This window comes from Onychomys torridus, chromosome 5 (genome assembly GCF_903995425.1).
Source record: "Onychomys torridus chromosome 5, mOncTor1.1, whole genome shotgun sequence".
Lineage (NCBI taxonomy): Eukaryota > Metazoa > Chordata > Mammalia > Rodentia > Cricetidae > Onychomys > Onychomys torridus.
Genome location: NC_050447.1, coordinates 136,257,764 through 136,281,654, shown reverse-complemented (window position 1 = coordinate 136,281,654; position 23,891 = coordinate 136,257,764). Strand labels below are relative to the sequence as shown.

At 41.8% G+C, this 23,891-nt stretch overlaps 1 protein-coding gene across 13 annotated transcripts in view; it reads left to right on the top strand.

The window, feature by feature from the left end:
- Cdc14b (cell division cycle 14B) overlaps nucleotides 1-23,891 on the top strand; it is a 90,064-nt gene extending 66,173 nt beyond the window's left edge. For 4 of the 13 annotated variants that reach the window (XM_036187166.1, XM_036187165.1, XM_036187174.1 and 1 more), the window contains 8 exons: nucleotides 1,269-1,356; nucleotides 1,820-2,050; nucleotides 6,449-6,587; nucleotides 6,699-6,858; nucleotides 7,552-7,649; nucleotides 17,262-17,378; nucleotides 20,272-20,334; nucleotides 20,603-23,891. In XM_036187166.1, coding sequence (XP_036043059.1) covers nucleotides 1,269-1,356; nucleotides 1,820-2,050; nucleotides 6,449-6,587; nucleotides 6,699-6,858; nucleotides 7,552-7,649; nucleotides 17,262-17,378; nucleotides 20,272-20,334; nucleotides 20,603-20,639 — 933 coding nt within the window. In that variant the 3' untranslated portion in view covers nucleotides 20,640-23,891. Of the gene's footprint in view, nucleotides 1-1,268; nucleotides 1,357-1,819; nucleotides 2,051-6,448; nucleotides 6,588-6,698; nucleotides 6,859-7,551; nucleotides 7,650-12,483; nucleotides 12,631-17,261; nucleotides 17,379-20,271; nucleotides 20,335-20,602 lie in introns of those variants that run through there. The other 9 variants (XM_036187169.1, XM_036187167.1, XM_036187176.1 and 6 more) reach the window with 5 other exon arrangements.

Genomic DNA, 23,891 nt, shown 5'->3' with positions numbered 1-23,891 from the left:
AGATGATCCCCGAGGGGTTGAGCCAGATCAGCCTCATAGAGTCTGCAGGCTCTGACTTTAGCAAGAGACCACATTCCAATAAATGAAGTGGAAAGTGATTGAACATCAGATGCCAGCGTTAGGCCTTCACACATGTGAACATGTACACACAGATGTGCACCATACACACATACACACTTAAATACTTTTTCTGGGTCTATGAAATACTAAATAGCAGTTGGCACATGAAGCACTGTGTCTTTCTATCACCGCAATTGTTAAGTGATTTTCCCCTTTTGGCACTGATTCTCTCCGTCACAGTCAATTGCCTTTTATTTCTTAAAAGTTTTGTTATGCTGGCATGGTGGCGCATGCTTGTAATCACAACACTTGGAAGGCAGTGGCAGACAGAGCTCTGTTGAGTTAAAGGGCATCCTCGTCTATATAGCATGCTAGTTCAGATAAGCCAAGGTTACATTGTGAGATCCTGCCTAAAAAATAAAAAAAAAATAAAAAAAAAAGCAAAGTGGATAGCACCTGAAGATTGACAGCCAAGGCCATCCTGTGTTCTCTATACACATACACAACATAAAGTGTGGTTTTTTTTTTTTTTTGTTTTTTGTTTTTTGTTTCCCTCTTGTTAAATAGAAGCAATGGGGACAGTGCTTCTATCCAACACTTTTCCTGCTTTTACTCTAAGAGCCAAAATTGTTTACATTAGAAGTTACTTTTTCTGTTTAGGATACTGGGTGGGGGACCTTCTAGAGTCCTCACACACACTAGAAAAGCTTGCCCTCAAGCGCTCTCTCTTCTTCCTTGTTTGTTTGTTTATGGTTTTTTGAGGCAGGGTTTCTCTGTGTAACAGCTCTGGCAGTCCTGGAACTCACTCTGGACCAGGCTGGCCTCAAACTCACAGAGATCCACCTGCCTCTGCCTCCCAAGTGCTGGAATTAAAGGCGTGCGCCACCACTGCCTACTGAGTTTGCTTTCTTAGTAGGAATTAATTTCCTATAATAAGAATTTATTCAAATAAAATAACCAGGTTATAGAGTATGTTTTCTAGGCTGATGACCTAAGCTAAGAAACACTTAAAACAAAGTGATTGACAGTAGGAAGGTTAGCAATCCCTTGAGAATACTCAAAGCAGGGCAAAATAGATGCCTGTTTTGTGCTCATTAGTAAACAGCTGACATGCTATAAAGCCAATGACTTTGAACTCTGAGAGCATTGAGAAAAGAGGTGGAAAGAGATGTGGTTCAAAGGTTAATTGTGCTGGTTTTCATTGGCAGAAAGCAGAAAATGGAGATTTCAACTGGATAATACCAGAGCGGTTTCTTGCCTTTTGTGGACCTCACTCAAGATCCAGGCTTGAAAGTGGTATGCAAAGCTGTGGAACCATTATAGCCTTGTCTTTTTCCTTCTGAACTAGAGTGACAAGCTGGGTGCAGTAGTGTGAGTCCGAGTGAGGTCGGAGGATACTTCAAGTCCTGAGTTCTGGTGTACTGTAAGGTTGAATGTCTGTGAGAGGCTCAGCATTGCTATGGTCACTTCCTGGGAGTGGGCTCCTGAGTACCTATGGAGGGGTGACCCAGCCCAGGTTAGAAAGACACCGAAGAATTCAGATTAGCTTGACTCAGTCTTTATGATTTAACCACTCTTGGTTATTAGAGCATGTTGTTTTGCCTGGGTGTTAACTTTTTTAAACTTTTGTTTTTTACAGTTATAATCAAATTGGTATTCAGTCCCCAATCCAGACACTGTTTCCACCCACTTTCAGGTGAAACTATTTCCATTATTTTCTTCCTGCATTTTACAAGATGTGGTACATTTCTTTATGTAGGTTACCACCAACATTCTCCTGAGACTTACATTCCATACTTTAAGAATCACAAAGTAACTACCATTATTCGTCTGAATAAAAGGATGTATGATGCTAAGCGCTTTACGGATGCTGGTTTCGATCACCATGATCTTTTCTTTCCGGATGGCAGCACCCCTGCTGAGGCAATTGTCCAAGAATTCCTGGATATTTGTGAGAATGTTGAGGGTGCCATTGCAGTGCATTGCAAAGGTAAGCGGCTAGGTTCAGTTAAAGGCAGTGCACATGTATGAGTATATGTGTAGCTATGTGTTGTATGGAAAGACATGAGACTGTATTTTTGAAAGAATGATTTTAAAGTTTTTCTATGACATTATTTTGTGTGTGTGTGTGTGTGTGTGTGTGTGTGTGTGTGTGTGAAGAAAATTTGTGAGAGTCCATTCTCTTACCATGTAGTTCCTGGGGATGGAACGTACCTCATCAGACTTGGCAGCAAGTGCTTTTCCCAGTTTATCTATCTCAGTGGCCAGAAGAATGATTTTCATTTTGTTTTTGTTTTTCTTTTGTTTTGTTTTGTTTTTGCGTGCGCCACCAGTGCCTGACCTTTCATTCATTCATTCATTCATTCATTCATTCATTCATTCATTCATTCAGTATGCAGAAGAGGGCACCAGATCTCATTACAGATGGTTGTGAGCCACCATGTGCTTGGAATTGAACTCAAGACCTCTGGAAGAACAGTCGGTTCTCTTAACCTCCGAGCCATCTCTCCAGGCCCAAGAATGATTTTAAAACCCTAAAATCATATGAAAAGCATAGTAAATTATTTTTATGAGTAAGCCTACAAAGGCTTATTGCATTGAAATGTGTGTATTTATTCAAATGTCTGTCATGTGCCTATGTGGTAAGTCCTTTGGTTGTCAATGATAGAACAAGGTTTTACTGCAGCTTGTGGTGTGGAGAATAAGATCTGATGAGATGTATTTCAGCAGCTGTAACATTTTCTGATACAAAATGTTCCATGAATGACTAAATGATGCATATATGAATATAGTAGAGTTTATTTAACTTTAATGTGAGCTAGTCTAGTTAATTAAGGAGACAAGGGATATAATCACTAAGAAAAGTTCAGTAGTAAGATAAAGAAAAAATTAATTTCTAGTGTTAAAATTGCATTTGTAGTTAGGAATGTAGCTATAATCACAACATTCAAATGTTTACTTTGCAGTGGAAGATGACAAGGCATACCAAAAAGTAAAGTGGGAGGGGAGCCAGGAGAGTATAAAAAAATCCACGAAAACCATCCTTGAGCCGGGTAGTGGTGGTGCACGCCTTTAATCCCAGTACTCGGGAGGCAGAGGCAGGCAGATCTCTGTGAGTTCAGGGCCAGCCTGGTCTACAGAGCAAGATCCAGCACTGAGGGGGAGACAAGATGGACATGGACTATCCTTGACAAGGATCAGATAGATTTAAAACAGCTACATCAACTGTGCTCATGGTGGGGGAAAAAAGAGAGGGTGGGGGAGAAAAAAAATGTGTGAGCAAAATCCAAGTATCAGTAGAAGACAAAAACCATAAAAGTGAACCTGAAAAGCAATTCTGGAAATAAATTTAAAGACTTATTGGCAGGGTTTCCAAGCAGACTTGCTCAGGCAGAAGGAAGGAACAGTGCCTGCAAAGAGCAGAGCCATTAAAAAGTCACCAGGTCTGAAGAATAAGGAAAAAGGAGTCAGGAAGAGAAAGGAGCAAGAAGTCCAGCAGACTATGCCTGGTGGGGAAAGGAGGTAGACTGTTTTCCTGGACGATTTTCCCACTTTGGTGAAAGACATTGTAAACATTCTCCAAACTCAGCAAACTCCAAACAAAACAAACTCAGAAAATATCTCACATGAAGATATTTTACAAGGAGACTGTCTAAAGACAGAGATACTGGAAGAATCAAGAAAGGAAACACTCTAATTACCAAATCTTTCATCAAAAACCGTGGAGGCCAGAGGCAGTGAATTGATAATAATCCAATTACTGAAGGAAAAACCCTACAACTAAGAGTCCATTAACTTTGAATTGAAGTTCCTGATGAAGGGAAACCCTGGACCAGATTCATCACCCGTGACTAACACCAACTCTCAGAGACTGACTCAAAATTTTTCTTTTTTCTTTTTCTCGAGACAGGGTTTCTCTGTAGCTTTGGAGCCTGTCCTGGACTAGCTCTGTTGACCAGGCTGGCCTTGAACTCACAGAAATCCACCTGCCTCTGCCTCCTGTGTACTGGGTTTACAGGCGTGCACCACCACTGCCCGGCTCCTGACTCAAAATTTAAGGGAACAAAGACCTCATAAGTTGTATGAGGCCAGGATTCCCTTGCTACCAAACCAAACCAAACCAAACCAAAGAAGCCGTCAGTGTTGTAAGCATCATTAACAAAGTGTTTACCAGCTGAATCCAGTACACAGTAAAGAGATGATAGGAAGCTGGGTCTCCATTGGTAGAGGGCTTGCTTTGCAGACATGATGACTTGGGCTTGATTTGCAGCACTGCATGACCCAAGTGTCATGGTATACACCTGTAGTCCTAGCGCTGGGGATGTGGACGCAGGAGGATCAGAATTCAAGATTATCCTCAGCTACATAGTGAGTTTGATGCCAGTCTGGGGTACAGGAGACCTGTCTATACTATATACAGTATAGTAGAATATTATTCATTCTCTGAAGCATTTGCCCTGGATTTACAGAAGTAATACAACATAGAAAAGTTGGTGTGAATCTCCACAGTAACAGTGAAGTCCAAAAGCCACATCATCTCTGCTAATATAGGAATGACATTTGGCAGAATTTGGCATCTCTCTTTTGTGATAAAACCACTGAGAACAAAGTAGGGCTAGAAAGGGAACTATCTCCACTTAATAAAAACCATGCATAAAAGCCCACAGCCACTGTCACACTGTGGGTGGCAAGAGACTGAAACTGTTCATTGCTTACCCTTGTCTGGGGCAGTTTTTTTCCTAGCAGCTGCCTCAGTTCTTTCCCATACATTTCCAGTTCCAAAGCCACTGCCACAGTTTTATATATTTGCTTCAGCGGCACCCCTTTTCTAAATTGTGTGTATCAGGGAGGGCCCTCTAGCAATTGAAAGTAATAGCATGTTTATATAGAGAGTGGTTTATTAAAAGAAGTGTGGAGTCAGTGAGTCCATCATCTGTACTATGAGCTTCCTGTCTAGAGGCATGAAGGCAGACCTGCTTTTGGATGGAAAGCTAGTCTTTTTTTTTTCTGTTCAGGCTTTAAATGGATTGGGAGAGGGCTGCCCACATTATGGAAAGCAGTGTGCTTACTAAAAATGGCACCAGTTGAAATGCTGATCTTAACCAAAAATTCCTTCCACGTTGACGTAACATATTAACCATCATAGGAGTTAATTATAATGGTCTCCATAAGAGGAGAGAAGAGGGCTTAGGAGATGATTCAGCATCTAAACTACTTGTCATGCCAACCGTGAGACTGGACTTCAGATCTCCTGAAGAAACATAAATGCTAGGTGGTCACATAGCCCATCGATAGTTACAGGGAAGGAAGAGACAGGATTTCCAGACCAGACTAGCTAGCCAAGATAGCTATATGGATAAGATCTGTCAGGTTCAATTCAGAAACCCTGCCTTAGTGAATGAGGTGGAGAACAGTTGAGGACTCTTAGACTTCTGCTTAGACTTCTTCATGCGCCCTCAATACAACCATATGTGCACACTCACATGCACACTACATACAGAGACACATACAAAACAGAAGGAGGAGTTCAAGAAAAGGAAAAAGGTTGAGGCTATAGTTTGGCTGAGTGCTTGTCTAACATGTCCCCAGCACTCCTCCCCTAAAGCAGAGCCTGAACAGGTACAGACAGATGTTGAGTAGGAAATACTGTTGGATTTGATAACAAATGCAAGGCTTGGGCAGAAAACACTTTAAAACTTTTTATTTTTACTTTTTGGTTTTTCAAGACAGGGTTTCTCTGTGTAGTTTTGGTGCCTGTCCTGGATCTAGCTCTGTAGACCAGGCTGGCCTCGAACTCACAGAGATCCGCCTGCCTCTGCCTCCCAAGTGCTGGGATTAAAGGTGTGCACAACTGCTGCCTGGCTAAAAATTATTTTTATTTATGTGCATGTGTGGTGTGTGTGCCTGAGTGAATATGTGTACCACATGCATGTAGGTGCCTCTGAGCCAGATGATGTCTAATCTCCTATAGAAATGGAGTTACAGGCAGTTATGAGCCACCTGATAGTGGGTGCTGGGAACTGAACCTGGGTCATCTGTAAGAGCAATAAATGCTCTTAACTGTTAAGTCTCCTCTCCAGCTCCAAACACCAAATTTCTTAAGAATCCCTGTTCGGAAACTGATTCTCAGTCTTTGACTTCACTTCGAATCCTCAGGGAATTTTAGAAGGATTGAGTCTCTGCTCCTGGGCTGCATTCCACTTAGGTCTTGAGGGTGAACCCTCATGCTGGCCTTCTTACACCTCTTCAGACTGACTGGTTTAGAGAACCTCTTGCAGAGGGAACCAAAGCCCTAGGAAGGCTTTAATTTTTTTGTTTTTTCTTCCTCTTGTTCAGAAAATTCTGGAGGATGTACAACCAGGTTTCATTGATTGGTTTGTTTTTCTAGCTGGCCTTGGTCGAACAGGAACTCTGATAGGCTGCTACCTCATGAAGCATTATAGGATGACAGCAGCCGAGAGCATTGCCTGGCTTAGAATCTGCAGACCTGGTTCAGTGATTGGGCCCCAGCAGCAGTTTCTGGTCATGTAAGTACACTGGAAGCTTGTCTCCTATAACTACAGGAGTGTGGGGTAGGAATAGGGGAAGAGGGGTGTCCTTATGGAAAGCTGTGTTTTGATGTTGCTTAAACACTCTAGGAAACAGTCAAGCCTCTGGCTGGAAGGTGACTATTTCCGTCAAAAGTTGAGAGGGCAGGAGAATGGACCCCTCAGAGCAGCCTTCTCCAAACAACTCTCAGATGTTGATGACATTTCAATAGATGGGCTTGAGAATCAAGACAAGCAAGAGCCTGAGCCGGTAATGGAACCGTCCCCATCACGCTGTTGTTATTGCTGTAAATGCTGTTGAGATCCTTGTAGGGCATGGAGAAAATTATAGGTAAAGATAATAAAGTGGTTTTGAAGGGGCTCTCACCACACAGTTGTGTTTAGAAATAATCCTCTCTAAAAATGGACTGAAAAGAAAGTTGTGTGCTTGTAGAATGTTTACTTCCTATATACAGATGGGAATTAGCAGTAGGGAGTAAGCTCTTCACATGGGTCTTTCTACTCCTTTGTCCCACTGCCCCATCCTCACCTCAGCCACTTCAGTAGTTCAGATGGAGAACTTCCAAAGAACCACCTTGTTAGCAGGCAGCAATACTAGGTTAGGGGTAATGAATGGGTGTTCAAACTTTCATAAGTTCTAAAACCAAAAGCCCATTAGGGATCTTTAGTTTTATTAAGAGCGCTTTGGGTCTGGTGACTGAAAATCTGCTTTGATTATCTTGAAATATAGCTAGTAGTTTGATTTTTGAAAACTATTGTAGCATTCAGAAGAAACTTTTAAGTGTGTGTGTGTGTGTGTGTGTGTGTTACCGCACGCGAGTGTGTGCATGCATATGCATGCCTATGTGTGTCTAGATAAATAGCCACTTCACTTCAGTTGCACCCTAAGTTAATAGCTCAGTGTTTTCTTTTTCTTTTCTGTTTCTTGTTTTAACTCGTACAGTATAGTGATGATGATGAAATCAGTGGAGTGACACAAGGAGATAGACTTCGGGCCTTGAAAAGTCGGAGACAGTCAAAAGCCAACACTATCCCCCTCACGTGAGTGATTTCCTTCACTGTGGTCACACTTGTCTATTTTGTGTGGGTCCCTTATGGACATTTTTCCTGCATACTTTTCTCCCTAGCTGCAAACCTATTACTTGCAGTGATCACTTGTGTGATTTAAAATCTAGAGGTGCTCATCTGGGAAGTGCTCAGCTGTTCATTTATCTCTATGTTCTACTGTAACCTCAGGAGCCATGATAGGTAAGAAAGCAGTATTAGGAAAGCTTTTGTCCATAGACAGTCAACTTGATACCCTTGAAAGTAACCACAGATGTCAATACCAGGATAACAGAGTTGGCCATAGTTATTAAACTGGTTACATGTCAGTCATCAGTCTGCACACAGTAGAATTGAGTCAATTGTCGAATGATGTCTTAAAATCATTATATCGCCAGGTGGTGGCGCACACCTTTAATCCCAGCACTTGGGAGGCAGAGGCAGGTGGATCTCTGTGAGTTTGAGGCCAGCCTGGACTACAGAGGGAGTTCCAAGAAAGGCCCCAAACTACACAGAGAAACCCTGTCTTAAAAAACAAAAAACAAAAATCATTATATCATCTCAGGCTAATGATAAACAAATTATGTTTATATATATATATATATATATATATATGTCTGGAGAACTGGGTTTGTATACAAAGGGCACAATAAAAAGTTTCATAGTATGTTATCTTCTTAAGCCTGTGTCTTAATTTGGATCCAACTACAGGGAACATCCACAATTGGTGTACAAATAATGGAACTCAAACTATGTAGCCTCCTAGCAGCCCTCCTAGCTGAGCTTTTGCGTCATGTGGGAGCTTACCTTATAATGCAGCTTCTTGTTGGACCTTGGGTGGGATCAAAATTCTTATTTCTAGCAAGCCACTTTGTCTGCCCTTTGCTCCTAGCAGAATAGAAAGTGGGGCACGACGCCCTTCAAATTGCAAATTCTAGGAAGGCGATGCTTTTGTGGATTACACATACTTTTTTGTGTTAAGACTGTCCATTGCCAGTTTATTTCTTAATAGGTTGTTTTATCCTACATTCAGAAGCCAGGTTAGAAGTTAGGAGATACAAATTCTGTTTGGGCAAAAGTTCTTGTTAATCAGCTAGAGAGAAGAAAGTGCTTGCTGCTCTTACAGAGGCCCCAAGTTTGGCTCCCAGCACCCAGATCAAGCAACACACAGTCACCTGTAACTCCAGCTCCAGGGTATCTCTGCTCTCTGCAGGTGCCCATGCACACATACAAATAAAAAGATCTTTATATATATATATATATGTGTGTGTGTGTGTGTGTGTGTGTGTGTGTGTGTGTGTGTGTGTTTGTTAAATAGAACTTTCAGGAAATTTTACCTTCTCCACTTTATTTAGAAATAAATTTTCACCAGGTGGCGGTGGCGCACGCATTTAATCCCGGCACTCTGGAGGCAGAGGCAGGTGGATCTCTGTGAGTTCGAGGCCACCCTGGACTACAGAACTAGTCCAGGACAGGCTCCAAAGCTACAGAGAAACCCTGTCTTGAAAAACCAAAAAAAAAAAAAAAAAAAGAAAAAGAAGAAGAAGAAGAAATAAGTTTTCTGGAATTCAAATTATTTAGTGATAATTCTTTCTTAGGGAAGCTGAGATTATGCATTTGATAGCAGATAATTTTAGAAGTTCCACACTCAGCAGAGTATGTGAGGCTATCTGAGCTAAAAGTCTGATGCTCTCAACAATGGCTGAATGAAAGCAGCTAGAAGGTTTGGGTAGATCTCAGTGGGAAAGTGCTTGCAGGGGGCTGGGATTTAATTCTCTTCATTGCTGGAAAGCTGGAAAAGACTAGATGAAAGGACTGGCTTCTCTGCAGGCATTTGTTTAGTTAATATACTTCCCCGACCAGTGTGAAAAAAGGACAAAAGAATGGTGGGTGCTGGAGCACTCTCAGAGTGAACTGGATCTTAACTGAACACCCTCAAATTGCCCGCTTCTCCATATGGATAGCAAACTTGTAGGCTCAAATTTTCCTAATCTGCCATCTAGTTGTTAGAAAACTCTGGAGTCTTTTGGGGGGGCATGGTAAATTCACTTCCCTTCCTTCCTCCCCACCTGACTCATCTATTGCTGTTGGTAAATTATTTGCCTCCATATTGGTACTTGGACATAGGAAAATACTCAAAGAAAGAACCAGATAAGAAATGTCCTAGAGAATCCTAGGAGGAGGTTACAGTTAGCTATTAAATGTATCTCCTAGTGATTGGTTTTTCCTTAGGAAATCCCAGTATTGTAGAGAAGTTTGTTTTATTAGGAGTTGTACAGTAGCCCTTTCATTGGAGAGCTTTGCCCGATGCTGACTTCTGTGAAGTTGGTAACTCATTAGCACCATGGCATCCACCTGACCTTTAGGACTGGATGGCAAGTGTATTTTCCACGTTAAAATTGACTTGCTGGCTTGTTAGTAACTAATTCTGTTTGTATTAGCTACTTTTCTTGTTGCTGTGGTTGAAGTACTGGAGGGGTGGGTATTATTTAGGCTCACAGTATAGTTCATCATGATGGAAGAGTCAGGGAGCAGGAAACTGAGGAGGTACCTGGTCACACCTCATCTGATGCATGTATGTGCTCAGCTCACTTTCTCCTTTTTGGGATGGTGCCACTCAAGGTGGGTTTTCCCATCTCAGTTAGTCTAATTTTAAATAACCCCTCACAGTCGTGGCTTGTATCTTGGATAATCTGTATTCTGTCAAGTTGACGGTATTGACCACCAGATTGCTCTTCACTCTGTGTGTCATGAACGATGTGTGTTAGATCTGCAGGAGAGAATGCATGGAGGGTAGGATTGTAGTTGTGTCCTACATGGTCATCAGATAGAAACATACAGTTACTTTAGAAAAATCATTAAATCTAACAGTGTAAAAAAGACAAGTGAGCATTTCAACAACAACAACAACAAAACATGGTTCCTAGGCTTTGAGTTTTACCAGAGGAACAAATGAAATCTATAGTGCAGACATCCCATTTGCATGCCACTACCAACTAAGAAGACATTATAGTCAGTGACTAAATGAAAATAAGGTGACCCTGGCATTGACCTCTTTCTTCCACACACATCCATATGTTTATGTGTTCACATGTGAATACATATAGCACACACACAACAAACACCAAGCCAAAACTGGGTATGTGGTACATACTTGTGTAGTAGGAATCTTAAAGGTACTTGTTAATAAAATCAAACCCGAGGCCAGTTATTGGGGTGAATGCTGGAAAATCAGAGAAGCAGAACAAGCCACAGCTATCTCACCTTGCCAGTTCCTCAGGTGATTCTGTTTCCTCAGGCTGGAAACTTCTGAGTCCTCATCCTAATGGTTCTCAGCTGAACTGTGTTGCTCCAAAGCCTGACGCTTAACCAACCAAATGCTTAACTAACTACATGCTTTTTTCCTCCAATTCCTGGTCCTCACGCCTTATATACTTATATACTTTTCTCTTTCTGCCCACACTCCCTGGGATTAAAGGTTGAGTTTCTGGGATTAAAGGCGTGGGTCACCATGCTTAGCTGTTTCTAAAGTGGCCTTGAACTCAGAGATCCACCTGGCTCTGCATCCCAAGTGCTGGGATTAAAGGCATGCACCACCACTGCCCAACTTCTGTTAGGGCTTACTCTTCCTATTTTCTAGCCACCATTTTTGGCTTTGTTCTAGTGGCTGTCTGTTCTCTGACCCCAGATATGTTTATTTCGGGGAACACACAATATTTCAGGGAACACAAAACCCACCACATACTTGTAATCCTAGCACTTAAGCACTTGGAAGATAGTGGCAGGAAGATCATAAATTCAAGGCCATCCTCAACTGCATAGTAAAGTCAAGGTTAGCCTGGGCAACAGGAAACCTTGTCTTAAGAAAGAAGGGAACAGGAGGTGATGGGAAAATAAATAACAAAGTTTGTGTATGTATTAGTTACTTTTCCATTGCTATGATACTACACTATAACCAAGGCAACTTAAAAAAGAAAATGTTTATTTGGGCTTACTGTTCCAGGGGGTTGGAGTCCATCAACGTCATAGGGACATGACGGCATGCATAGTGGCAGGCCTGGCAGCTGGAACAGGAAATGAAAACTCAAATTTTGATCTGTAGGTAGGAGGCAGAGAGAGCCACCTGGGAATGGCAAGAGGCTTTGAAACCTCAAAGCCCACTCACAGTCACATATTTCCCCCATCAAGGCCACACCTCCTACACCTATCCAAACCATCTCACCAACTGGGAACTAAATGTTTAAATGCCCAAGGCTGTGAGCTCCATCTCTTTCAAATCACCTCAGGTTGTGTAAAGAAAACAAGGAAACATACATAGTGTGACTACAGTAATGAAGCTGATGGCTTCTGGTCAGTGTGCTTCTGCGATCCATACTGGAGTGTGCAGTTCACCTGAACTACTAACTGACAAACTCAGCTCCCTGTTCATAGTCATACCTCCTGATCTTATCAGACAGTCTGTGGGTTATTTCTGCTTCCTTCTCTCCCTGTATACTGTATATTTGATTATGGCCAGCTTAAGAATTGTAAATCAGGATGGTGGGGTGGTTATCCAACTAGAGATGGAGTCTAACCATTTGTTCCTGTGTGTTAAACTAAAGTCAGCATTTTTGTCTCAACAGAAATTGGACCACCACCACCACCACCACCACCACCACCACCACCACCACCACCACCACCACCCTTGTTTCCCACCCCTTTGCCATCACAGTTGCTGCTCTGGGACTTTTAGGGTGTCTTCCAGCCACAGGTGGCGCTATGTATTTTATTACATGATTTATTTTGGCTTCCCAATTTGAACATCTGTTCTTTCCCCTTCCGCCCTTTCCAGATGCCCCCTAGCTGTGCTGACCTCTGCACTGTGTAGTGTTGCCATCTGGTGGATTGTGTGTGACTACATCCTTCCCACCCTGCTGTTCTGTCTTGATGGCTTCAGAACACAATAGCCATCCGGACCCTTTGACAGATAGTTTGCTGTGTAAGTTTCCTGTTCCATATCTCTCTTACCCTCCCCTGTTGTCCAGTGTGGTTCTCAAGGTGCATGTGTTTCTCCTTCTGGCTCTCCTGGCTATTTTGGTTTGCTTTTTTTTTCAGAGTTCTCTTTCTGAATCTTTTCAATGAATGGGATGGTAGCAGTGGGTGAGGGCCTCAGTGATGATCCTTTTAAGCCAAGGATGTTAAAAAGTTGTACTAGTTATTTATAAATACAGACATTGGAATAGTTTTCTTTCCTGTCAGAAATGTTTAGTTAGTTGGGCTAATTAGTCTGGTCTCCTTTCTACCAGGGGCTATGCACACCTCTCATGTTCTGTGCCTTGAGTGTGTCCCCAGTCAAATGGGGTTTCTCACCATTTCTTCTTTAAGCAAAGACTGGGTCTTGTAGCTTTGAGGGCTAGTGAGGACTATAGCCTGATTTCTGCCCATGGAACAGCTCTCTTCAAGTCACCTGTCTTTGGTACACAGAGCTGTCCACTCTCATGTCACATCTTCCTCTGTGTTAAGTGAGAATAGGAGGCAGGGAGCTGCTGTCTCCTTTGTGCTCATGTTTCTATCTTATAGTCTCTGGACTCTTGCTTTCTTCCTTTCCCAAAAGTAGCTAGACTATCTTTATTAGATTATGTACACAATTACTGTATTCTCTTGAGATCTGTTCATCAGAATGTGGCAGGAAACGCCCATGTGGAACCCCACAGTTAGGCCTACAGAGGGAGACTGTGTCCCACAACAACAACAACACCCCATATCTGTTTGTTTTCTGTAACCTTTCTTCTGTTCATCCCAAAAGTGATTTTTCTTGTCCCAGCTTGGACTTAGAAATTATCAAAGCATGCAGAATTCCCTTCTAGGATTTCTTCCAAAGTAAAAGCACATTGCAACCAACTCTGGACCTTTGTGGTTCTGTTGAGTGTTTTTATATGACTGAGAAGGATGAAAAATGAATCCAATCCCACTCTTTTTTTTTTTTTTTTAAAGATTTATTTATTTTATTTTATTACGTATGCAGAAGAGGGCGCCAGATCTCATTACAGGTGGTTGTGAGCCACCATGTGGTTGCTGGGAATTGAACTCAGGACCTCTGGAAGAGCAGTTGGTGCCCTTAACCTCTGAGCCATCTCTCCAGCCCCAATCCCACTCTTTAATATTAAAGAAAACCTACTGAACACATTTTTATTTATGGCAATTCCTTGACTATCCTAGGTGAGTTTATAGTTTCATATTCATACTCCGGTTTCTATAGATTTTTTTTCTTTTTTTTTTTTTTTTGCCTTTTCTACCTATTGACTGAAAAGCAGTGATACCTTTTATAGTTTATTCTTTTCAGACTGTTCCAAGTGGCCAAGATGTTCTCAATGGGTGGGGTTGCTGCTAATAATATTTGTTGTCAGACTCAAATGTCATTAGGCTTAAATGTTGCTTCTGCTGGGGATTTCCCCCTCTGTGTCCTCTGCAAGATAGTTAGGTTGCCTGTGACTGGTATCACCACCATATTTCAGGACCTAAGCAGGGCATTCCATTTAGCTTGCCTACTGATTTGAACTTACAAAAGCAATAACCTTTCTGTAGCTGAGGTAAGTAACAAGTGTGATCTTTGTAGCCACTAGTTCCTGGTCACTTTCTTCCAAAGAGGCTTAATTTGTGAGTGACATTTTTCACTGCTCCATTGTGATGGGCCATTGCTGTGAGCTGCTGATAAGAGAGCCTTGCTTAGCAACCATTAAGAATCCAATAGCTGGTAGCCTGGAACATAAGACCAGAAAGCATTTAATGTTCTGTGCCTAGTGCATGCATGGGGGATGGTGCCACTAGAGAAAGGTGAAGGATGTTGTGGGGCATCATACAAAAAGCTCTGTGGCGGTGGCCCCTGAGAAAGACATCCAGGCATTTGGAGGCTCAGCAGGACACACTTCAGCCATCGTTTGTTTGTTTTTTAAACTTTAGTGCATGTCTCACATTTTCCATCCAACACCTGGAGCTGCTGAGGCTCCAGAGACACCACAGAGAGGGCAGTGGTCTATGGTTTGGGCACAAAGTAAGGAAGACCAATGCAAATTTCATTGAGGCAGATAGAGAGGAGAAAAAGGTATATTCTGCATATTACATGAGGAAAACCATGTGAGGAGGGCAGGTGGTGGTGAATCCCCAGTTTCCTGTGGCAGAGAGGAACACTTGAGTTTGGCTTCCTCGCCCTCTCCGAGTTACTTTTGCCTCTTGCTGGTAATATGTAAGTGTAGTCCTGGAGCTTTCCCCACTGCATTGGTATACTAACTCTCACTCATGTCAGATAACCTTGAGGCTTCCCTGGTGTGATTAATGTATACTAAATTTCCTTTTGTGTTTCAAGGCTCCACAGAAATTAGTAACCACTAAATATCATTATTTCATATTTATTTCCACTATTTTATAGAAAAATTAATGCTCTAAAAATATTTTTCAGCCAGCCTAAGGAAATACTTCTTGATTGAGCTGTAGTTCTTTGTTTTGTGTGGCACTTAAACTTTCAGTAATTAAAGGACTCAGGAGCAGATTTCCTGAGCAGGCAGTGCACTGGTTTCTTGTTTTTTAGTGTTAATGACCTTATAGTATGATAGTTATCCATGCTTTTGACTTCAAATGATCTGAAATTGAGGAGTGACATTTCAGAAAAACCCAGTCTCGTTTTCCTCCTTTGTCAAGAAGCAGCAAAGGACAATCAACTACACACTACCCAGAAACCTGGAAAAATCAGCAGATGGGTTTGGTAGCCTTTATGCAAAATTCTAGATTCATATCCTTAAGAGAGATAAATATTTCCTCCTTGATTTGTATTAGCAGAAAGAAATTTTAGCAGTTGAATGGGAGAAGTAGTGTTAATGTTGTATCTAGCCCAGTACAGAGTAATGGTGATTGACAACTAAAAGAATTTTTTAAGGAGAGGGTTCCTTGCCGGGCGATGGTGGCGCACGCCTTTAATCCTAGCACTCGGGAGGCAGAGCCAGGCTGAGCTCTGTGAGTTCCAGGAAAGGCACAAAGCTACACAGAGAAACCCTGTCTAGAAAAAAAAAAAAAAAAAAAGAGTGGTTCTTAAAGGTTACCAACATTAGGGATGATAATGAGGCCCTAGATGAGCCAACTACTCTATCATTATGTCTACATTATACAGACATATTGAAGTGATTCCTTATGCTCAATACATATGCATGATTATTACATGCATACTAAATTGTTACATCATTTTTTAAAAAGATTTATTTATTTATTTATTATGTATGTAGAAGAGGGCGCCAGATCTCATTACAGATGGTTGTGAGCCACCATGTGGTTGCTGGGAATTGGACTTAGGACCTCTGGAAGAGCAGTTGGTGCTCTTAACCTCTGAGCCATCTCTCTAGCCCATGTCATTTCTTAAAAAGAACTTTTCACTAAATCCTGCTTTGGGGAGCTGAGTTCATGTCTTAGGACAGCTGGTTCCTTCTTGAGTCACAATTGTGTGTACATCTACTATTTCTACTTAGAGAATTTCAGATCAGTTTTGTGACATAGGCAGATCAGTCAGGGCTACATTGCCTATGAAGTTTCAGAACTTTGAGAACAATGGTGGGCTAACAGCTCCACCCCTTCTCACACAATGGGTAAGCCAAGCAGTGAGGTTGTTGCTGTGAGTAACCCACCATCATCAGAACTTTGGAACCTTTGCTACATTAGAAGGACCAGTAGTTGTCAATCACCCTGGTCATGACAGGCCTGTAAAACAGACTCTTCCTTAGTTGAAATTACTTATTTCTACGCCCATGGAGCTAGGCTCTTACAGATTGTTATTGGCTCTCCCGATTGTAGTTTGACTCCAAAAGAGGAAGCTGTTAAGTCAGTGTTTTCTCCTTCCTGTAGTAAACAATGATGGAAATAAAGGAGTGCATGGGTTCTGAAGCAAAGACTGGCCTGTTAACATCTTTTGATGTTTTCTGCTATTTTCCCTCTGACAGTTTAATAAGAATTACTTATGGAGAGTGTGCTCTGTGTGGCCTGTTCTGATTTATGATTTTTCATCCTGAGCAGTCTTCTGTCCTGGGAGATTTTAATTAAGACAAGTTTCACAGCATTTAAGGGATTAATTCAAGATTTGGCAAGTAGTTATGAGGCAGACAAAACTGAAATTTTGCTTGAATGTATTTAAATTTTTCATTGGCATATAAAATTATTACTTTGTTCTTTATTATATCTACTTTCTGCTCTGACCAGTGAATATTATGTAGCTGTTTTGCTAAGTTTATATTCAGACACTAAAAAGTATGGGATTTATGACTTGTCTTTGTGATTGAAATCTGAGACTCTACTTTGACAGGTTTGACTAGTAGATTTCTTTGGTTTGTGAACTGCAGAAAATGTTAGGCCATTCACTTCCCAAAAGCCAAGCACCTGATTACCTCCAAATAACCTTCAAAGAAAAATGAGATGCTTGGTATAAAAATGTACTTCAAGGTTGGTGTTTGTGTAAGTGGCAAATGTGATTGTGGAAAATTCTTCAATTTGCAAAACAAATAATTATACCAAAGTGCAAAATTGCCTTCCTCTGTCAACTATTGAAAAGTTGTTTTAGTGAATATAATCTTGCCTTTTTCCAACTGTTTTCAGAGTAATTCTTCAGTCCCGTGTTCAGAGCTGTAAAACCCCTGAACCTAATCTTTCTGGCAGTGCAGGCATTACTAAACGAACCACCAGATCTGCTTCGGGGAAAAGCAGTCTTAAAAGGTGAGAAAAGAGTCCTACTCTGGAAAGCTCCTGTTTGTTTCCAGTTTGCTCTTTTGGACCCTGCTCCTGGGACTGATTCATGTCCCAGGAAGGTGGAGGCTTCTGTGTTACTGGCTGTCCAGAGAAAATTCCCTGTGTTAGAAGTGTGGTCCCTGGCATGATATGGGAAAGTTGATATGAGGAAACTGAGGACATTGCCCTAGAATTTTTCCCAAGTGCTCCGGGCTTGGAGGAAGCCTCTTCATATCTGTCAGGTACAGCTCAGTGAGTCGTGGGGGAGCCTGAGGCTTTAGACCTGATGCCTGTTCTCTGGCCACAGCCCTCCTCAGTTTTCACCGCTTTCATTATGCTAGGCTCTGTTGAGAACATTTTCTACATGTAATTCTTAAGGTAATTCTGAGACCCAGCCACTGATGAGGGAAGAATAGACCACAGCACCGCTGTTTCCCCGGCCATAGAGAACAGGTGCGCCGGCACCATCACCTGGCAGTGGTGAGGCTTCTCTTTAACATGGATAGCTCTGAGGTTAATCTGGACCATAGTCTTACATTATCCTTGCTTTTACCAGGTGCATCTCTGTTCGTTGGAGGTTTTCACCCTTATTATTTAGTCAGTGTAAGTTCATCTCTGGTGAATTCCGCTGTCACTGTGTCCCAAGAGCTCTGTGTACTTGGGGTTCTAAGGGATGCTTTTGAGTTTTGTTATTTTTCCTTGTTGCTGAGTCTTGTAAAATTTCACTATGGAGCTAGAGTCTGCTGAGAACAGGACAAAGAACCAACGTGGGTACCTGAGAATTGTCAGGCAGGCATCGACTCAGAAGTTAGGGATTTTATATGTGTGGAGTGTTGGTGCCCACAGGGATATTAGACTCCCTGGAGCTGGAGTCCATGCAGCTGTCCAAACTCAAGGTTAGGTCCTGTAGAAGGGGAAGCCCCTGTTTTAAATTTTCAGTTAATTAGTTAAGCATTCATGTTCCTTTTATTCTGTGGTTCTAACTTGACAAGAAAATTAGAACACTGACAAAAGGTCAGATTTAGGTGTATTATAACATAGTGTCCAAGTGTTATAACGGAAAAATAGGAGATAGGCTGAATTGTACCAGATGAACAAGGAGCCATTTATTTACTGATGGAGTGATTGATAGTGCTGGTGCTAGAACTCAGGGTTTCATGTGGACTAGGCAAGTGCTTTTTACTACTGAGATAAATCCCCAACCTGAGTCATGTCTTAAAAAGAAAATTTAATGACTTAGATGAATGCTCCTGAAAAAGGAAAGGGCAGTAAATAATTAAAAAAACTTTGAGGTATGGCTCCAGTTTGTATACATTATGCCATATACAGAGAAGTGTACTATCATATAGTTACTTACAGTATGTAAGACTTTGAGGTATGGCTCCAGTCCGTTAGAGAAGTGTATTGTCATATAGTTATTTACAGTATGTAAATTTTTAAATATGCATACAAATGAAACACAAGCAACTCCTGTGCTTCTTGATTCTGGTTGGTAGGACAGTTAAGATCTGAGATTCTAACTTTCCCATTAAGTTGAGGAAATAGGCATATCTTTTATGTAAAGTCAGACTGTCAAAAGTGCCCTGGGAGTGCTGGCCTTTAATCTCAGCCCCCCAGGAGGCAGGGAGCCTGATCTACATAGCAAGGTCTAGCCAGCCAGGGTTACACAGTGAGACCTTATCTCAAAACAAAACAATAACCGATTAGAAGGCACGGTGTTGATGTTGGAATGGGAAGGTTCGGCTCCTGTACTGATGATGCCTTGTGTGGCTCCTTTTCATTTGTCAGGTTCAGAAGGAAGTTTGTTGGTTTATCAGGACTATAAGTCCATTAAAACAGCTCATAATTGACTAAATTAGTTAGCTTTGTTTCAGTGTTTCCACACTAGCTCTGAAGCATTCTCGGAATGAGTCTTGACACCATCGCACCTCCAAGTGGAGGACTTGTAGACGCCTCATTTGGACAGTTCACTTCATTACATGTTTCTAGAAGCTTCTCAAGTTTCTTTTGGACAGTTTTCTTTTTCAGTTACTTCATCTCATTTTCTTAAAATCTGTCATGTCCAAGTGACCTTTATGTTTAAAGGTGTGTTTTTTGGGAGCCATCACTGTTCTCCTGCCGCCAAACCACCCTAATGCGTGTAGTTATCCTGTTACATGATGTGATTTTCAGGGTCCTTCATCACCCATCCAAACCATAAATATGTGTGCTTTTGTACGTCCCTGCTGTGAAATTCACAGCCACCTTTCCTGCCTTTGCATCACAACTCTCAGGATCTCAGCTGCTAGTTCCTGTCCCATCGCTTCTGGGACTTCCCATTTCATCTGCCATTGTCTCTAGGAGTCCCAGGATGTTATATCTCTAAGTGCTGGGTCCCTCTGGACTTTAAAATAATGTCCATTTGGAATTCCAAATGTATTTCCATTTGATTAGATCTGCCAATTGTCTTTGCACTCAGTACTCTCTGCTCATGTCTGTAAAAACTACACACCTAATTCAGATGAGTCTTCTGTTAGCTAAGTGAGGGTCACCTCCAGATCAGAAGTAGTTAGTTTTGTGAGTGGGTTTTCTTTTCTTTTTCTTTTTTATTCTTTTTCTTTTTCTCTGAAAGTTGCTGATGAGTTTAAAGCATAAATAACAACACATTGTGGGAGGAAGGAAGAGAGGAAGGTCGAGTTAGGTTGATTTCTGATGAGCCCAGAGGGGCCCTTGGCTGTCCCTGCCCAAATCTCCTTACGGACATGCCAAGCACTCTGAGAAGCTGGGGCTGCCAAAACTAGAAACTGCTTGAGGTGCTGGGGCTTTTTCTGTGACCATATTCTGACCTTGAGACCACTCAGTAACCCTCTTTATCTTTCCGTTCTTTCCTCTGTGCCCACAGCCTGGCTCCTTGGAGGGAAAGGAGGAAGAGTGCTTTGCAGCCAGTGCCCGTGCTGGCCTTATGGTACCTTGCTCTGCTGCCCACGCCTGCTCTCGCTTGTTTTTATTTCTATTGCTTTTTTTTTTTTTTTTAAATGAAATTTGGACTCCTCTGCCCTGCCTTCCTCTCGTGTCTGGCTGATGTTGTCCTGTCTCTGTAAGAGTGCCAGAACGACACTATGCAGCGTTTCTTCGCATGCTGGCACTCTTTATGTTGCCATCCTCGTCTTTGAAATCTCCCTCTGGGACACTTTAAAATCTTCATGGTAAATCTTTTTCTTTTTTCTCCTCAGTCCAGCTGTTTCAAGGACTAAGAGTGTCTTGCGTTAAAGTAAAAACCCGGTGACCAGCAATCCAGGGAACAGAAAACCCCAACAGGATTTAGCCAATCATCTGAGAACAAAACAGACACTGCAAAAGCCTTAGTTTCTTTCCACGTGAGAAGTTCATTCAATGAAGAAAATGTCACTGGCCCCTCAGCCACTCACTGACTTTGGGTTGTGGTTGAGCCGTTTGAGGGCTGGACTCTCCCTCCTGTAATCTCAAGTCGGATGAAAGCTGCTGTTATAAGTTTAGTCTCAGGTGTCAATACCCAACCCTCTGCCACCAGAGAGCTGTCTGGTGAATGTGGTATATATGTGTTCTTGTGATGGCAATCGTGTTCGCTGCTGGCCTTCAGGAGAGTGGAGGGTGTGCTGGAGGTTTCTTGGTGTATTTATTTTTTTGTTCAGCCTGTAACCCCGTCCTGCAATTTATAAACATGAAAGGAGATGAACATCTCTCCAGTGATATCCTCCATCTTAAAATATGATTTGGTACAATCAGTTTCACTCTTGTTAATACTGTTGTGATGTTGTATGAATTACCCAAGCTGCTTGTCTTTCACCAAAGAGTGCTTTAATAACAATCTGTGAAAACTGCATTTAAACACTGTTATGTGTTGTTGTGGTTACTAAAACCTGCTAAAGAATGTTGATAGAATATTTGAACCTCTTCTCAGTTGAAAGGTTATGTAAGTCCTTCCTGTGTCATTTGGGATGAAGGTTTCAGGCCTGGGACATTGGATTGCTCAGTCACACATTAAAATTGTGTTTCCTCCAGTACATTAAAACCAAACAGCAGTGCTGCTTGTCTTTGGAAACACACCCTGAATAATGGTGGCTTTAAAAACAAAATTGTCAACCCTTTGTAGAGTCTTTCTCTGTAATGCTGTGGAGGTTTTTTCCCTGTGATTCACAGTTTGATTTTAGCTACAATTGCTTGCTTTTGGAGTTAGGCTGTTTGTGTAAGAGAACTCACTGTTGCCTTTGTTAGGGAATATGACTAGAAACTAGTGTGCCTTCTTCTCTCTTCACCCCTGCTGGAAGCCAGCGGTACTTGTGCCATGAGGCCATGGCAAAGCCAGAATTTATCTGCTGCCAAAAAGAAAGAGACAGAGCTAATAATTAGAGACTATTTTATGGTTGTCTTAGTTACTTCCACAATAGAGGGTAATGGTTTTTACTCTTCCCAGTTTGAAGACTGGAAAAATGCAATATTGAAAGCCATTGAGAGCCAATGCCTTCCCAAGACAGTTGAATGTGTCAGGCGAGCAGGCGTTCCCACCTGAAAAGCTGCCTTCCTTGTAGTGGTAATGAACAGGTTAAAGTCTAATAAATGTAAAAAAAAAGAAAAAGAAAAAAGAAAGACAGTGGGTCCCCATTTCGGTGTTTTTCTCCTCAAACTGTGGCATTGGCTGACATTGGGTTGGGGACCTGGGAATGCCAATCTAGAATCCACACAAAGAGCCCCTCCCCAGTCAGCTGTTAAACACTGGAGAAAGGCAGCTAAGACCTAGATAGGAGGACAAACATTTCATTTACTGATAATGCTCAAAGTGTACCTGAGTCTAAAGTGGCAACTTCTTAGAATAGTTCTTCCTCCATCTGAACCAGGCTGGATTTGTCCTGTGTGTCAGGGTGAGTGAACGCGGCCTGCCCACTGTGGCTCATAGTGATTGAGTGTGGGAACAAGCCACTTGGACTTAGTGATAACCATAGTGCTTTTTTTAGAATCGCCCCTTTGTGTTGGCAGCTCCATTCAGCTAGAATTGCTACTACTGTGGCTCTTGCTAAAATTCCCTCTCTTGCTGAAGTTACCTAGGAAACGAGAGTTGGTGAGGATACATTCCCAGGAAAACCTACTCCAGATGCTGAGGTGATGATAACTCTGGGGATGGACAGTCACCAGCACTGACTGGTGACATCTAGGACCCAGGAAGTCTGGGTCTGACTATGGAAAATCCTTCCTGCTGTGAATTAGTAGACAACCCCTCCCCAACTACAACTACCCAGAACCTGCTGGGTTAGAAGACCTTGCTGCTACAGGGCATGAATCAGTCAATGTTGATTGCAGGGGCCCCTTTAATTTAAGAACTTTAAATAGCTTTGAAAGTGCATCAAAACCTCTTCTAGCAGAATTAAAATTAGACAGTAAATGTATAGGTGCCCTTGAAGCTTTTGGGGGACTGAGACCATCCAGAGTTCAAGAGGAATGTCTGCAGAGCTGGATTTTAGGACTTACAGATTAATATAGTTCTGAGGCCCAACTAGACCTCTGTTGCCATGAGGCAAGAAGGATGGGCTCTGAGCAGCACCACATTCAATGGTAGCAGTCTTTGTCTAACATGGCCAAATGTTGTTCTTCCTCAGAACTTCCCAGCTTTAACTTGATCCCTGAGACCTAGCCCCTTGTCCCGCCCCATGCCCTATTACCTCACCCCACAGGTGGCTTCTACCTCTTGGCTTGGGCCCCAGGTCATAGAGGCTTTCCCAAGTGTTCTCATGAGGCTCTTGGAGTATTTTAGGTTTAACAGACCTTTCCAGCTTTCTGGGTAACTTTACCTGGAATTCTTTAGGTCTCTGTTAGCTTGAATCGCTGTCTATGATAAGTATTTGTTCATTTAGTGTGTGTCCTAGAAGTAACAGCTGCTTTTCTTCATATATTTTCTAAAAGTTCTTACCACATTTTAGAAAGCAGTTGGCTAGAAACCTTAAAACCTATTTTCTTTAAGATTTCTCTTCCACTGAAATGTCTTGCATCTCTCTTTAAATCTGAGTGTTCCTCATGTCACTGAATGGAAATACTACAGGTGTGTTAAAAAGACTTGCCTATACTGTATAAGAAATTACCTCCTTAACGATCCAGTAGAACTCACTGTGGATAGACGTGTCCATCAGATTAGAGTACTGCAGTTTTCCATCCATTGTTTGAAGCCTTTATTGTACACTCATGTACAGATGATTAAGTGAAGTTTTAAAGTGTAACTGATGAATCAGTATTTGATCATTGTCTTGATGCTTTATTAAATTGTATATTTCTAATCATATTTTTAAAGCTGAGAGAACTGGTTGGATGTTTATTCTCCTGAAGGTATTTTTAAGATAAAGCTTCACCCTAGCCTGTAAACTTGGCACATACATGTAGTTTTTGATACTTCTTGTTGCATTTGAAAATCTTGTGTATTGAAAAATGGTTTTATACAAAATACTAAATGGTAGAAATTGTATAATTTACAATCATAATTAAAAATATTAAACAGTT